Source organism: Brachionichthys hirsutus, chromosome 23, assembly GCF_040956055.1.
Source record: "Brachionichthys hirsutus isolate HB-005 chromosome 23, CSIRO-AGI_Bhir_v1, whole genome shotgun sequence".
Classification (NCBI taxonomy): Eukaryota; Metazoa; Chordata; class Actinopteri; order Lophiiformes; family Brachionichthyidae; genus Brachionichthys; species Brachionichthys hirsutus.
In genome coordinates this window covers 3,555,836-3,572,817 of record NC_090919.1, presented here as the reverse complement: position 1 = coordinate 3,572,817, position 16,982 = coordinate 3,555,836, and the positions used below count along the sequence as shown (strand labels likewise).

General features: G+C 50.3%; 1 protein-coding gene across 1 annotated transcript in view; it reads left to right on the top strand.

Moving 5' to 3' along the window:
- shroom4 (shroom family member 4) overlaps positions 1–16,051 on the top strand; it is a 23,340-nt gene extending 7,289 nt beyond the window's left edge. The window contains exons 2-12 of the mRNA XM_068756110.1: positions 2–45; positions 7,519–7,719; positions 9,434–11,954; positions 12,227–12,288; positions 12,475–13,305; positions 13,421–14,053; positions 14,664–14,793; positions 14,906–15,007; positions 15,305–15,475; positions 15,668–15,810; positions 15,895–16,051. Of these exons, the coding sequence (XP_068612211.1) occupies positions 2–45; positions 7,519–7,719; positions 9,434–11,954; positions 12,227–12,288; positions 12,475–13,305; positions 13,421–14,053; positions 14,664–14,793; positions 14,906–15,007; positions 15,305–15,475; positions 15,668–15,810; positions 15,895–16,051 (4,995 nt within the window). The remainder of the gene's footprint in view (position 1; positions 46–7,518; positions 7,720–9,433; positions 11,955–12,226; positions 12,289–12,474; positions 13,306–13,420; positions 14,054–14,663; positions 14,794–14,905; positions 15,008–15,304; positions 15,476–15,667; positions 15,811–15,894) is intronic.
- The last annotated feature ends 931 nt before the right edge of the window (positions 16,052–16,982 follow it).

Below are 16,982 nucleotides of genomic sequence, written 5' to 3'. Positions count from 1 at the left end.
CCTCATCAAGGGGTCGTACAGGATACTGAAGCTCACGGTCAGGAGGTAAACGTCGCAAACGGCAACTCGCGTTCCGGCGTCTTTCCACGCAAACGGCTTCATGACATCAAAGCAAGCTACTTTCAGTTTGCTTTGATCCGCGCCGGTCGCTTGGCGTCCCGTGCCGATTCTTGCGTTGTGGGAAGGGAAGGTGAAGGAGTTTGCTGTCCTGACATGCGGAGTCACATCGAAGGTAGAGAATGTTTCACAGGAAGTAACCTTTGCCCCCCCCCAGGACGTGAGAGAAAAGCTGACCCTGAAGATGGGGGGAGTCTGGGTTCGAGTCTGTTCAGTAATAATATATAATAGCGTTAGAATCCCAAAGGAAGCTAATTCAACAAGAAAACAAGCTGTGGGATTCACTTCCGGAATTCCCACGTGAGGAAAGGAAATTCCCGTATTTCCTCTTCAGCGAATGCTGTGTTGAAAATTGATAAATGAAAAAAATCTATTGGACTTCATTTCGGACATTATTGCAACAATTTTCAGACCAATAGGGGGGGACAAAAAAATACATTCATTTTGCCTTTTTGAAAATTAAATGTCAAGAAATTTCCAGCTTGATTTCAGAAAATGAAAAGTCAACCAAAATGTTCAACTTGCGAGAATTCAGCCAGCCAGAAACGGGATTCAAAGTCGTGATTAACGACGAGTCGCCGTGAGCGACTCCATGTCGGCTCGAACGCTTCTCCACGAACGCCGTTCTGTTTCCAGCGCTCCCCGTTTCCGACCCGTTCCCAGCTGGCGTCCTCGTTTAGGACGCAGAATTAAACGGCGGGGACATTTCTACTGAGTCGGCTTCTTAAGTGGGACGGAGCTCTGAGGAGAAGCTGTTCTGCAGATCTGAGGTCAGATCAAACCGCACGGGACCTTCAGATTTCAGTTAAACGCTGATCTCTGGGGAAACGTGGTCAGTTTAGCACTTGGTATTTCTCTCCTCCGTCCGGTTTCAGGACTGAATAAATCTTATATTCGTGCTTATATTTTGTTAAATGCGACTTTATTTCTTTCATGTAATCTGCTTATGTGACTGTTTTGTGTTATGAATGTATGAAACTCACGACTTACTGTTTATATTTTGGTGGCTGTGTGTTAAGAGTTTCTGAAAACTATTTTGGGACACGCTAAAACTTGATCGGCTAAAGCTAAAATATCTTTTTGCTGTGAGTGACCTTTTCATCGGTCCTCTCTGTCTTCAGCCCCGTCTTCCAACATGGCTTCGAGCCAGATTGGGTTTTCCCTCTTCCGCTTGTCAACATGTATTCTCATAAATGTGAGAACTTTTGCCTCCAGGCTTTTTCTGTTATTCTAAGCTCCAATTAAAACTCACTTAAGGTAAACTGAGACGGCGAAGGTAGCTGCATACATTTCTTCTGGCCACTGCGCTTGTCGTGGAAACATCAGGACCCTGAATGGGCCTTTCTACCCAGGGAGTAGGTAGCAGATTTAAATCCTGATGTTAAAGCAGAGGATCGAGAAAATGGTCCATTTGTGCAACTTTAATGTTTTGAAATGGGGTTTATGAAGGGGCTATCGTGGGTTACAGATTTGAACGGCATTGATATGGAGGAGTTGTGTAACACCAGAAACGAAAAGCAATCCGCTGTAACGTTTCTTCACTTCTCGAAGGATGTCAAATTCATTCTTAGCATTTTGACACGCTGGCGTAGCTTTTTTTTTTTTTAAGTTGGCGGTAATTGTTTCAGCTTTTTCCCTTCATTTCCCTCATTGTTTATTGTATAAACGAAAATGTATTGAATCTCGACTTGATGCTGAAAGAAGAACGAGGGGGGGGGGGGCTTTCAGGCTAAATGTGGGAAAACCAAAGGAATTTACTGGCGTGGTCAGAAGGAGGAGCCGGTGATTTAGCTTTACTTTGGGGAGTGATGCTTTACAGACACTTAAATAAACCAAGTGATGGTAAAAATGGAGCCACACTTGTCAGCTAGGAGTTTTATTTTCTTCTAAATAAACGCTTTCGTTATCGTCACATTAGTTTTTTTTTTCTTGTAAAAAGAACCATCGGCTTGAAAGGGAAAAGAGTCAGACATTATCTCCTCACCCGCAAAGCCTTTCTGGAACTTCAGGGTGAAATGTATGTTTTTGTAAACACGGAACAGAGAAGGCGCCTTAAAGCCTAAAACGACTCCATTACACCTTGTGTGATGGAATCCAGCTATTTTTATTAATCGCATAATGCTCATTCCGTTTTCCTGTGTACTTTCTTGGTAGTTGAAACTGCGTACAAACATGGAGGTTGAGGCTTTCTCAGTTTTAAAGGATTGGAGATGCTAATCTGACATTTCAACATCAACAGGTCCTTTTGGTCTCTCCATATTTCTTTTTTTGGGGGCGGGGGGGGGGGGGGGGAGGGAGGGAAAGAAAGAATGTGGAGGATGTTTGGTTGGCTTGACCCGGAAAATGTTTCTTCTATAGTACTTCCTGTTTTCGCCGACCTTTCCTTTGATCCTGTGACGGTTCTCTCTCAGCCAGGCGGTTTGGCTGTAGAAGGAAGATCTATTTCCTGTTCTGTCCAACGTCCTCACACACACACACACACACACACACACACACACTTCCTGTCCACCTTTGACTAAGTGCACTTTGTGGTTCACGCTTTGTGTGAAAAGAAGTGACTTTAATGGGAAGCAGAAAAACGTATGTTTTTTTTTTTTTTACGGCTGCTGATGGGAGAGGAAAGTGATGCATATTTTTTCTTTCTTCTTAGAGGAAATAAAACGACAAGTACAAGACGGGCTGAAACAAGCTCGTGTTTGCACCAAACGACAAACTCCACACAAGCGGTTAAAAAAACATTTTTTTTATTTTTTTATTTGTAGCGCTTGTTTTGCGTGTCTGCGGGGAAGAGCTCGTCCTCCGTCTGACATGTTCTGTCCACGTGCCAACGTGTTTGTTTTTTGTGTGGAGGCAAGATCTATGGGCCCAGACAATCAGCATGCAGCACATAGTCTACACACACACACACACACACACACGCACACACACTCATCCCGTTGTTTACACTTCTATACCGCTGGGTCCCTGGAGACTCGGGCAAGACGGAGGGCCACGGTGCCAAGAACCCTGAAACACAATAGTCTGCCCCCCCCCCCCCCCCCCCATCACTCATTCCCAAACCGGACAATAGACATTCCCAGCATTCCTCCAGACCTCTTCCTCGCAAACACACACACACACACACACACGACACATGCAGCCATCCTTGGTCTAACCAGGGCTTTAACTTTAGCTTTGGCTGTGATGGTTAAGCGCTCTAAAAACGATGAAAGTATTTTGTGCGGGTCGCAGTTAGTGGGTAGAAACACGTTAAGCCAAAAAGCGTGAAAGGCGACGGGTCCGTCGGTAGCCGTGGTAACGGTGACGGGAGTTTATGAGGTTGTAAAATGTTTAGTCGGTAAAAAAATTGAGACTCTCGATTTCATTTGTTGTTGTTTGTTGTTTTTATTATTAGTTATTAATCAGATGACCTGCATTCAGCGGATTGTTTGTCCTCTACACGTGTGGTCTGCAGTATTTCTGTCTCCTCTAACCTGGTTTTTATTAACTGGCCCATTAAACCAGGACTCCGTGATACATGACACTGTCTCTCACACACACACACACACTCACACACACTCACACACACACAGGCAAAAAATTCCAAGAGACCAACCCTGGACACAGCCGCGTTACAAAGATGTTTCTGAAATGTGAGTTCTTGCAAGTTTCATGTTTGTTCCATCAACTACCAGAAAAAGTGTTTAAAAGTCGGAGGTGGAATTAAACCGTCCCACACCTGGAAGCGCATCTGCATTAAAGCGACAGATTTTAAAATCCCAGCATGAGCGGGCCTTGTTATTATTATAATTGAGTTTTAATTGTGATGCTTTCAGGGCCGTTCTCGGTTTGAGGCAGAAACTCATTCACACCGTCTCTTTATTTAGAACATTTAATCCCACTCAAACACTGATCAGTATTTTTTTTAGTATCAATCTAATTAGACGCCATCCCTGTCTGTGTGGAGAGAAATAAGGAGGATGACATTTTACATTTGCCTGAATTTCATTTCCATTTCATTTTAATCTTCATTTCTTTCCGCACTTGAATGTCAGCTTTGCTTTCAGTGGCTCCTCGAGTCCTTTCGGATCTGAAAACGTCAGCTAAATTCAATCCTTTGGATTCACATGCAAGTCTTTAACTTTGGATATATTTTCAGGTCCCTTAAACGCCTCAAATTCGACTGTTACTGCCATTTGGATCCGAAAAAAATAAAATCTGCCCCCCCGGAGCGGTGAATTAAGTTTCTGGTTTTCAGCTACTGTTCATCAGCAGTGAGGGGGGGGGGGGTTGTTTTTACCGTTTGCAGAACATTTAGACATTTGTAGTTTATTAAACTCACATTGACGTTCTCTCTTAACGAAATACGATGCGGTAAAAAATTGATACGACACGACGGAACGGTAACAAACGGCGTGTTGCGCTACGGACGCTAAGGCGAGCGGCGCCCCCTTCCTGTCTGCCCTGAACGTGGCTGCGTTTCGGTGCAGTTAATGTCGACAAAGACGACGTTCAGAAGTTCATAATCAAGGACGATGAAGATAAGGCAAACTAAACAGGAGTCTGATTGCAGACACACACACACACACACACACACACACACACAGCACATGACTCAGACCCCATAAAGCTAACAAATAAGGCCTGATTGCAGCCAAACGCAAAGAGACGGACGGGCGGACGGACGGGCGGAGGTGCGATTGTTCGGGGCTTTCTTGCGTTGTTAACCCCTCGCCCTTTTAAAGGGAATGTAAGGAATCTGCTCACGTGCATAGTATGTATTTCACACACTGACACACACTTTCATGGGGGGCTGCGGGGCTGCAGGAGACATAAGTAATCAGATTACTCGGCTGCCTTCGTTTCCACCAGCACATTTCATTGTAAGTTCAATTTCTCTACATCGTGTTCCTCCTCTAGACCTACCAATCTCTGTCTTTCACCGCATTTTGTTTTTCTCATCCCTGCCAATCTGGAACCCCCCCCCCCCCCCCAAGTCCTTATTCCGTCAGTCTTTTTTTATGCGCTAACGCACACAGAAAGAGGAAGTTCCTCTTTTCCCCACGTCAAACAATAACACTGAGCAACTCTGGGTATTATTTTAGCAGCCGTCCACCACTTTATCTGCTCTCCACAATACTTCCTCTCTCGCTGACTCGCACATCCTGCCGGAGAAGAGAGAGGGAGGGAGGGAAAGACAGAGAGAGAGAGAGAGAGAGCTGTAGAGCAGGAGGAAGAAATAGCCATGTTTTGGCTTCTAGAGGGAGGAAGAGAGGGAGAGGAGGGCGTGCGAGGACCGTCGGTTGGCCGTTCCCTCTTGGCCGGAGCCTCGCCAGCTATTTGACTCCTTCGGATGGACTTTGGATCTGCCTCTGAACACTTTATACCAAGTCTCAGATGTTCCAGACGCAACTTGTACCTCTGGACCAGACCTGGGCGGGCTTCAGGTCGGACAGCCAATCAGACGGGCTCCTTTCGCTGCTCGGACTTGAACTGGGATCACTTTGACAGTGGATGCTTCAGGTTGGTTTTGAAACTCTGGCCTCTTTACCAATCGTTTGCTCCGGTCTTCTTTCTGATTGCTTTAAAATCAGACCCCCCCCCCCCCCCTTGAAGCACTTCTTGATTGATCTCCATAGTTAATGACAAAGCTCACTTTTGGTTCCTGGCATTCAGGGACCCGAACTAGCGTCCCGCCGTAATGCCCTTGATTTTGGGCTTGAAATGTAGCTCGACCTTGTCTTTATCACGCGTCGTCAACAGCTGCCATGTTTCCCAAGTTCACAGGGAGGGGGGGGGTAGTTGAGCCCACGATACGCAAAACCTATTTTGCCACCTTCTCAGCGATCTTTGAATCGTTCCAAGTCCTGCCGATCCTGTCGGAAGGCAAACGTCGCCCGTCCCCGCCCCCCCCGTCGATGAGAATGGGTCGAGCCTATTGGCTTGCGATTCGGCCCGTACTGTGTTGAGTCTGTCTCTTGACCTTTTGGCGGCATCAGTCAGCTGTTTGTCACCGTTAAAGGGGGGGGGGGGGGGGGCATTCCGGCACTTCCTGTCATAGGGGCTCATTCAGAGCTGCAGCACAGAGACTATGTCATCGGGTCTTGTCCCCCAGTTCTTCTTTTTAGACGCATTGGTTGAAAGTCCTCTGCAATGCCTTGAGAAGGCGTTTTAAAAGCGTGTCAGTTTGACATGTCTGGAAAAAACCCGACGCCAACTGGGTTCTCGTGTCCGAAACAGGAAATGGGTGCGTTCTAAATCACGCCGATTTTTATGTGGCCTCCATCAAAAGCCGCTGAAAGGATTAGCAAACATGTTATGGACACTTTTATTCCCCAAGAAAATGTTTTTTCATTCCTTGCAACACAGTTCATGGACCGGCTTTTCTGGTTGGCCGTGGCGCAGGAAGAGTCTGGATTCCGAAATGTTGGTTGGACAAAAGAAGGAATTTAAGATGCCACTTTTAGGCTCCTGGGATTTTTTATTTATTTTTTTAGCTAACAATTGATTGATTTGGAGAATAATCAATACATGAAGCAATAATCGTTCGTGGAATCCTGTGCTGAACTGGCAATCATTTAATGACAAAAAAAAAAAAGACGTTTCTCCGATGCTTTCGGTTTTTCTTCTGTTCATTTAGTAACAATATTGTACTTGTGTTTTATATATATTATATATTAAACATGATATTAAACAGCATTATGCATTTCAGCTCATATTTATTGAAGGTTTTTAACTTGTGCGTCTTTAAACAATCCCCCCCCCCCCCCCCCCCCCCCAAACAAAATGCTGATTCTTAGACAAGCTGATCTCCCAGATTATAAAACCAGAAGTTGTTCTCTCTGTGAATCCCGACATATTATGGGATACGTGATTTCTGACCTCCCTCAAGCACCGCTCTGATATTTTTGGAAGGACAGCCGTCGCTTGTGCGGTTTAAAAGAATATTTCCTGTCTCAGCTGCATTACGTGTAGATTGTTCATGCACACACACACACACACACACACACACACACAAGCGCGCTACATCAACTTTCTCAGGGGATAATTTAAGGACATTGTCAGCAGAGTCGAACAATCAGTGGGCTCAGATAGAAATCCCTGCAAAGGAGCTGCAACCAGGAAATAAGAGTGTTTATTTTGGAAAGACTTTCCGCTTCTGCTTTATCATAAACGATAATATGAAGAAATGGGCCTTTGAGATCAGACTGAGAACTCGCTGTATGCGTCAGATGGGGGGGGGGGGGGCTTTGTAGAAAGTTACATCTCTGCTGGGAGGTGTCAGCCTAGGATGGAGGACTAAATTAGGATTGTCCCGAGCAGTTTCAAACCAAAAGTCCATCACGTGAAGACGTGTGATAGTTTTGCTGCTGCTGCTGCTGCTCCTCATCCTCACCTGACTTCCTCCCTGTCATCCTCCAGGCGCAGCGTTCCTCTCATCAGGCCTCACTCTTGGCACCTGGCGAAGCTATCGGAGCTCCCCCTCCCTCCCCCTCCGTCTCCTCCCCCTCCGCCCTGCCTGCCCCCCGCTGACTCCCCTCCTCTCCCACCTCCTCCCCCCCTCTCTGCCATGCAGCTCCACCCCGGGTCTTACACGCTACCCTGGCACACAGCTGACAACAGGTAAGTGGATTCGCCACGCCCCGTTTCGCCAGCGATGAACGTGATTTTGGAAGATTGTCTCCTGTCTTGAGGGGGAGAAAAAAACGGTCTAAAAATAGATAAATGACAAATTAACTCATTCAGTGCCGGCAGTTTTCTTCTCATTTTGCCCTATTTTTTTCAGGACCCGCAGAATATTATACACCGTGGCTACGTAAACGCCAAATCTACCAAATGAAAGATTCACGTCTCGTCTTTCATCGTTTAAGAGAGGCCGAATTCAATTTCCGACCTTAAATGACGGCATTTAATGAGTTAAAAATGTGCTTCATCCTATAATTCAATTGTTTTTAGTGATTTTTGCTCACATTAATTCCAGCACCCAGAAAAGGAGGTCATATTTACCTCAGTCGAGGCAGTTTGTTTGTCTGTCTGCCCTGCTAGCAACATATCTCAAAAGATGTGTTTCTCAATATCTCGGTTGATTACTGACTGACGTCTAAGGATTTTATTTTATTTTTTATATTCCCCCCCCTCCCCCACTGAAACAATCGTGAGAGAATTTTGCATTTGCGTTGAATGGAAAGGCGCAGCAGCCTTTGTACCGGCGTGTGATCTCATGAAGCTACGCTTTAATCCTTTCAAGGAGAAGAGGAAGTTACCTCAGTCTGGATATTGACTCACAACCCCCCAAAAAAAGTAGCTCGCTTTGTCCGCTTCGAGCGACGTCACAGCTGTTCTGCTTTTGATAAGAATCGCTGATATGGTGTGCCGCCATTAGATCCAAGAGAGCCACGTGATTTCGACAGCAGTCTGTGTGCATATTCCCACAGCATACAGAAACACACACACAAGAATACCATCCGACGAGGAGGAGGCGGCTTCCGACACTGCTCTGAGCAACGGCATGTGTTTCCAGAACATGCGGACAAAGAGAGGAAGACGTTCAATAAGCTGGCTTTGAAGGGGAGGGGCCCGTCGTGTCTGCATTTATATATACAAGCGCTAAAACGAGATGTGAAGTAATAGAATTCGTTTAGACGCAATATCTAAATGGCTGATGAGATATGTGTCGGTATCATTTGATGCCCTGTCAGTTAATCATGACTGCGTGGAATCCCCGCACCCCCCCCCCCCCCATCCTGCACAGTATTTATGAATGTTCTGGGTTTATCTGTGTCCAACCTCGTTCCACACGATTGGACAGGGAGTGACTGTCACTTCCTGTCCAGCTCCCGTCTCATTTCCTGTCTCTGTCACCTCGGCCAAATCTAGACAGTTAGCGCTCGTTTCTCATTCATTGCTCGCTTCCTCCAAAGAGGATTTTCTCACGCAGATAATGCCCCCCCCCCCCCCCCCCCCCCCCACACACACACACGCGCATCTTATTTTTCTTTTGCTTGGAATCCTTTATAATTTCTTTAAGGACCATTTCAGTACGGCTTTTCCCGGCACCCATTGTTTTCTTTAAGAAAATCAATTCCTCAGGAAAATTAGACAATGCATAAGAACTTCCTTAAAGGCAATCCTCACTTTACTCTTTTTTTTGGAAATACTTTCTCCTTTCTTCTTTTTGTTTAATTTAGCTGCCTTTTTTCTGGGCCTTTTTAGTCGATGTAATTGGAAGTAAACAGGAAGAAGAAGAAGAAGAAAGCAATGCACAACAGAGGTCTCGGGTCCGATTCAATCTGAGATGAGACAACATGAATCTCGATTTCTCCCCGTCTCTTTCTAGCGACCTGTCCTTGCAGTGGGGTCACCTGACCCGACCTTATTCCTCCACTGACCGAAGCAGCTCTGTGGGCTCCATGGAGAGCTTGGATGCGCCGACGCCCACCACGCAGCTCTACTCCGACTCCCGCGCGTCGCCCGTGGACCCCGCCCTCTTCAACAACAAGAGGGACTCCGCCTACAGCTCCTTCTCCACCAGCTCCAACACATCCGACTACGCCACTGTGCCACTGAGGCCCGGGGAGGCCTGCTCCATGGATAACCTCCTCCAGAGCCTGGGGCCGACTTGCGGCGGCCGCCCCGGCGGCGATGCCTCGACCCTGGGGGGCTCGCCTGGCGAAGCGCTCGATGACGCTCGGCTCATTACGCAAAAGTCCAGGTCGCTGACGAGGCCGAGGTCAAAGCCGATCGAGGTAAAAGAGAGACCTTCCTCCTGCTGCTATGAGGAGGAACGGCGAGGGGGCGACTTTGAGAGTTTGACGAACGGAGGAGTCGCCGCCGAGAGAAAGATGAACCCGCCTCAGCCCCCAACCAGGAAGGACAGTTTCAGGGTGACCCGGAACCATCCCGAGGTCGCCAACAAGCGCTGCGCTTCTGCTCCAATTCAGATTTCTCGTGTTTCTTGCTGCTGTGGGGAAAACCAGCCCGCTGCGACTGTTGGGTCGGGAATCCACAACGGCTTTCCCGCACCGGAAGACGCCGGCAGAACTGGGATCGTCAAATGTGACCCGCGTGTTAAAAGTTCAGAACCCGCCTCGGATTGCCTCGCTGGCCCAGTGACGGCCTCCGTCGCCCCCGTCACTTCCTCTATTCCTGGATCCTTACCGGCACAATTCCCCACGGAGGTTCCGGAGCACCCCCCGACCAAACTCCGACACGGCGCCCCCGAGAAGCTCCTCGCTACCCAGCTTCAGCCGTTGCAGCTGCACAACGGCAGCTCTTCGTCAGCGTCTCACGGCCAGTCGGACCCTCCTGACGGCGCCTCGTCCACGCGTAGCGGCCGCTGGTCCACTTCGCCGATTCAGCTCGCGAGGGGCGACCGGGAAACGTCTCCCGACCGTCTCCACGGCGACTCTAACAAAGACGAAAGCAGCCGCTGCTCCACCCCGGGATCTGCGTACTTGGAAGGGAGTGGCGACGACGGCGGATTACGCGATAGGCAGGAAGTGCGACGTCACCCTTGGGGTCGCTCTGTGAGCGTACCGGATGACCCCGCCGGATCGTTGAACGCCAATCGGATCCACGAGAGACATTTCGAGCCTCTCGGCGCCGCCGCCAGCGTGGACTCCTTGCTGGAGGAGCAGAGAGGAGCGAGCAGGGACAGAAGCGGAGGTAACGATGCAGGAAGCGAGAACGACGCAAAGAAGTCCAACGCCAGAAACCACCGCCGGAACCGTCGCCGTAGCGACCGGTTTGCCACCAACCTGCGGAATGAGATCCAGAGGAAAATGGCTCAGCTCCAGAGAAGCCGCGGCCCCGGTGGGCTGCTTTATAGTGGGGAAACTGTCCAGGAGGAGGACGGCCCGGACCCCAACGAGGACGGTCCAGAACGAAACTACCCGGCCCAAGAGGGGGGTGCCAAAGTTCCATTTGCTCCAACGGTTAACCTCCAAGATACCGACACCGCACCCCCGCGTGAGAAGTCAAATAGCCACGATGCCTCGCAGACTCTGCCTCAGTCGAAAACCCACAACGCGCCCGGGTCGGTCCACATTCTGGACCCGGGGGTTCCCAGTTTCGGCGTTGGCATCCGAGTTGTGGAGGAACCGGCTCCAGCAGGCAAAGCTCGGCGCTGGCGTTGGACCCCCGAACACAAACTTCAGCCAGAGCCCCCACCAGACCGAGGATGCCGAGTCCTGGGCGAGAGGGTGTCGGGAGTCGGCGGGTCGCAGCATGGGGTTTGCACCTTCACCTCCTCGTCCGCTGCCTCAGACGCTCGCGCCGAGGAGTCGGACATCCTTCCGTTCGCGGACAGAAAGAAGTTTTTCGAAGAAACCAGCAAAGGCGCATCGTCAAGTTGCAGGCTAAAGAAACCCCCCCATCCGGAGCTCGGCCAGCACTCGGCACAAAGAAGATACTCCTACCAGGATGGAGACGCCGGCAGGGAGAGACTCGAAGAGAAGGAGAGAGAACAAGCAAGGGAGGAGAAAGAAAGGGAAGCGCGACTGAGAGAGGGGGAGAGGCAGCGGGACGAGGGAAGACGGGAAGCTGAGCGGGCGAGGATGAGGGGGCTTCAGACTGAGAGGGCGAGGGAGTGGGAGAGAGAGAGGGAAAGAGGGACGCTAAGGGAAGAAGACGCTCGTCTCACGGCCCACCAGAACCTTTATAGCGGTCGTGATGGAAACCAAGACGTCCCACGCGAGGACAACGTCCGTGGCTCCCGGCCTCGGCTGCAGGTGTCCCCCCACGGACACGCCCGGAATCAAGTCTCTCCGTCAGCCTTTCACCCAGTCGGCACCCCGTCCCGTCCCGGAGAGAGCCATCGCCACGGATACGCAGCCAGGAGCTGCACGGCCACGGAGGAGGTAAGAGTTCAGTTTGAAAGGAAGATTCAAACGTGGGGCCGCGCTGTGGCGTCGAGTTTACGCTCACATCATCAGCGGCGGCCAAATATGTTAAAACGACCCCCCCCCCCCGCTGATTTTAGGCAGCCTCTCTCCTCTGTGTGTTTTTCTACTGGCTGCTGTATCTCAGCATTCCACTTCCACAGTGGGTTGTGCAGACCTGTGTCGGTGTCGGGGGGTCAAAGAATACTCGTGAATTAACAGTCATGCTTTTCAACGGTTCTCCTCCGCAGACGTGTGCCACCCGGCGACAGGAAGTGAACGAGCTGAACAGGAAGTGCAGCCCGACTGAGAGGTGAGGCGTAACGAACATCCCGGTGTTTCATTCTGCCACACGCGCACTGGCTCCCTCCCTGCCTGGCTCTTTTGCGGAGGGGGGCGGGGGGGGGTCTCTGGAGACTTTTCTGAAAGTGTTGTTTTTATTCTCTATTTGTTCACAAAGAAATATTTGTTTTTCTTTTCATCGATCTACCCGTGACAGCGACCGCCAACGCTGGAGGCGGGAGTCCAAACCCCCGGAGACCGATAATCCGTATCGCCAGCGCTCCCACGGGAGTCAACGGGGCGCCGGGCATCTCGGCGGTGACCACGACGGCTACGTATCGGCGCCCCCGCCGGCTTCTCTCTCGCTCAGAGGGCGAGCCATGTCCGAAAACGACCTCCGTTTTGAAAGCTGCCACCGCTGGTCGCCGTCGGTAAGCGTGGCGAGCAGCCAGACCCTGGTTGAGGTCGAAGAAGGAGGCAGCGGTGCCGCTGCCCGGCTAAACAGGAAGAAGACTCCGCCTCCTCCAAGACCGCCGCCGCCCAAATGGGAGCAGTTCCACCGCAGGCGGGCCTCTCATCACGCCCTGTTTTCTTCTTCTTCTTCTTCTTCGTCTGCTGCTCCTCAATCAGTCCCTCCTTCCCTCGAGGACACAGGGGGGGGGCACCCCTCGGATCACGCCGCCTCACACGGCCCTCCAGTGGAAACATCCAGACAGAGGTCCTACAGCCTCCCCCCGGAGAGGCACGAAGCGTCTGCGGGCTGCCCACGCTGCAGCTGCCAGGCTCGCGCCCGCGGGCCGCCCTCGTCCAATCAGCATCGAGCGCAGACGCAGGCGCAGCCTTCCTCCCGCGCTCCGTCCAATCAGAATCAGACGTGGCTTCAGGAAGCGCCTTTTACTGTGGCTCCACCCAGTCCCATGTTCTCCAGGAGGGCTTTCAGACCCGTGGCTCCGCCCCAGCGAGACGGGGACCTCTATGGGGGGCCGCGGGAGAGGGACGCTCCGTCTTCTCTGCCCCAACCGACAGACGGCAGTGTGAGCAGGTACCAGTATCCATTTGTGTTTATTTTTTGCAGTATATATATATATATATATATTTTTGCATATGAATATCTACTTTATCAGTAATTTAATCGTTATTGTTTCGACAACCTTTTACTGCAGTCTGCCCGAGATGAACTTCAAACACGCGGGACCCGGAGCCGAGTGGGGGAGGGCGCCGCCTCCCAGAGTTCATAGCAATTCGCCTGTCACGGAAAACGGAGGCGTTGGCACGGCGTTCCCTCCCGACTCCTACCTCGCCATCGGCCATCAGCAGCAGCGGCTCCGTTTGAGCCGAGGCTTTCAGAGCATCGATCGCCAGAAGATCTCAGAATCAGAAACGACCCTCAGCCCGAGTCCCGCCCACAGCCTGGACGCGGACCTGGACATCCCCATGGAAACGGACATCGATGACTTCCGGGAGGACGAGAGGCTTCCGGCGGCGGACGAGCCAATCACCAGCGAGGTGCCTTGCTTCGCGCTGCCAGTTACGGTCCTGGAAACTGACATGGACACCTTGACGGGGTCCGAGGACTCGCCGTCAAGCAGCAGCAGCGGCGGCGGCAGCAGGAGGCGGAGGAGGAGGAGGATGGAGGCCGACTCTCTGGAGGAGGAGCTGGAGACGAAGGGGAGGAGCCGGGGGGAGAGGCTGAGCCTGGAGGAGCTCTTCCCCCAGAGCAGCGAGGGAGAGGAGGGCATGGAAAGCTGGAGAGGGCCCTACCAGACCACAGAGCACAGCACTGACAGCTTGGATAGGTAACCGGGGGGGGGGGGGGGGGGGGGGGCATTAATTACACAGATCATTTGATTCGTACAACACTTGACTGTTCTTGTCACTAAGCTTAATCCCTCTTTCCCACAACACTTCCCAGAGGCGCCACGACTTTCTTCTCCTGAGGCGCATTACGTCTCGTTACCGAGGGGGGGGGGGGGGGGGGGTTGTTTTGTTTTTTAGAAAGGCAAGAACGACCGATCGCGTGGAAAAGTGTCGAAAAGGATACTTTGATCATTAAATGTGATAGTTTAACTATCATTATCGTGCTTTCTTTAAGTAAATATGTAAATATTTCATCCCTTCCTTTCCTTTGATCCCATTTGAATGATTTCATGTTCCTTTATGCGTTTAGTGTCATCGTCTTTTAGCCGCTACACGTTTCATCCGCTCGATTTACCCGTTCTGAGCTGAGATGTTTTCCATTTGCTCCATTTTGACATTTGTTTTTTAATCTCACTTATCCTGGAAAACTGACCGCATAGATAGATTATTTATGCACTCTCCTAATCCCTGTACTTTATGACCGCGTGTCTGTTTTTACTGCCTTGCCTCTGCCGGCCTAGATAAAGTCAAACTCTCTCCCCTCCTCAGGCGCTCCGGGGCGAGCTCCAGCTGCTCGTCCTATTACAGCACGTCGGCCGCCAAAGCTCAGCTCCTGTCCCAGATGAAGGACTTCACCGACGGCAGACGGAGGGACGACGACGACGAGCTGACCTACAAGGTGACGGACGTAGCCGCTAGTCTCGATCCGATGCTAACGGGACGACGGTCGGAAACCGACAGACGCGGGCTCGCCCGTTATTTTCATCGTGTTCTCTGCCGCTGTCGTACAGAAGCAGCTGATGGAGAGCCTCCGAAAGAAGCTGGGGGTGTTGCGAGAAGCGCAGAGGGGGCTGCAGGAGGACATCAGAGCCAACGCACAGCTGGGAGAGGAGGTGGGCAGCATCCGCATGCCTCGGCCAAGGGAGCCGAACGCACGCTCGGCGCCTACTTTTGCGCCATCGATGTGAATTTTTTTTCATGATTTGATCATGTTTCAACGATTTTGCTCAAATTCAAGCAGCTGATTCGTGCAGGAACTAAAAAAAAAAAGAAGCTCCTCACAAGGCCCAAAATGACGTTGTGAATTCACTCTCTTAGAATAACTCGTCTTCACATCCTCCAAACTGCTTTCTACTTTTTTTTTTTTTTCGCTACGTGTCCATTGAATTCCCGTCCGTCCGTGTCCTCAGGTGGAAAGCATGGTGGTGGGCGTGTGCAAGCCCAACGAGGTCGACAAGTTCCGCATGTTCATCGGCGACCTGGACAAGGTGGTCAGCCTGTTGCTGTCGCTGTCCGGGAGGCTGCTGAGAGTGGAGACCACGCTGGACACGCTGGACCCTGAGGCGGAGCATCACGAGAGGGTGAGGGGAGGAAAGGGGGGGCGGGGCGGGGGGGGGGTAGCTTTGTTTAAGTTTTAACACTTTAAAGGCTGCTGTTATAGTGAAAGGGTAACTCACAGGGAAGACTGTTCAGACGTCTAGCAAAGAAAAGCTTCAAATGTCCTCAAGGCGGATTGTTGTCTCTCCATTCGCCCCTCTCTCTCTGTCCTCTAGCTCCCCCTTGTGGAGAAGAAATGTCAGCTGATGAGGCAGCTGTCTGAAGCTCAGGACCTGAAGGACCACGTTGACCGCAGAGAGCAGGCCGTCAGCCGGGTGCTGGCCCGATGCCTGTCCCCGGAGCAGCACAGAGACTACAGGTACGCTAGTGTTTAAAGCTGAAGCTATTTAGCTCATCGCTAATAACGATAAATTGTATAACGAATGCCGCTTTCCTGCCTCAGTCACTTTGTGAAGATGAAAGCTGCCCTGCTGGTGGAGCAGAGGCAGCTGGAGGACAAGATCCGCCTGGGAGAAGAGCAGCTGCGGGGGCTGAGGGAAAGCCTGGGGCTGGGGCTGGGAATTGGTATGGGAATGTCGATGGGATACGGGCATTACTGAAAAAAGACACCTGAAAGAGAGGAAGAAAGAAGTGGCTTGAAGTCAGAATCAGTTTCATGACAGAACTCACCCGAGCCCAGTTTAAGTTGTTAGGATTAAGTTTAAGTTTAAGCTAAGATAACTAATGTCAAACAGTTCCTATGAGTATTATCAGAGCTATTTCCGATATTTTTAGCTGTTTCAGTCCAGAAAAAGAGACCAAGATAAAAAAAAAAAAGAAAACTAACTCTCAGAAAGATTCCTTATTCCCAAAAGCGCCATTAAAGAGCAACAGAGCTTGTTGATGGAGAGACAAGAAAATAAGGTGATTTGGGCATTGCTGACAAAGGAAAAGGTTTTCTTTACTGCAGGTTTCCACCCTGGTTAAGGATAAACTGGTGGAAAGTTTCAGGTTGAGATTGTCACGCCACTTTTCAAAGGGAATATTAATAATAAAAAGAAACACACAAATGTAACTTAAAACCTTTTAACCACATTTTAGTCTCTCTGGAGGAAGTAAGGATATGATACCGTGTGCTTCGTATCATGTGCCTGAAACACGTACTGTAAAACTATTCTAACCAGCATCACACTAAGTTGCCAAAGACGTTTCGCCTTAATGAATGTGGCATTGAGAAGCTGCTTTTTGTGTGTGTGTTTTTTCCTTTTGTATTTAAATCTCCTACTTCAGAGAATCAAAGGAGTTTTTTTTGGGGGGCGGTGCTTCATCTTGAGAAAACGTTTCCATTAGCAACACTAAAGTTCAGTCAAGTCAGGATTTGGCGCCTTGTTTTAGCTGCCGTTGGGGAATTTATCTATGCATATAGCTTCATTTCATCGTTGTCGCCGGCTGCATTCAGCTGCAAATGTTCTGTATTATCTTCCTTAACTTCATCGTATCACTTTGTATTCCCGTTACTGTAAGTGTCTGGCTGTAACATGTTCCAGTGCG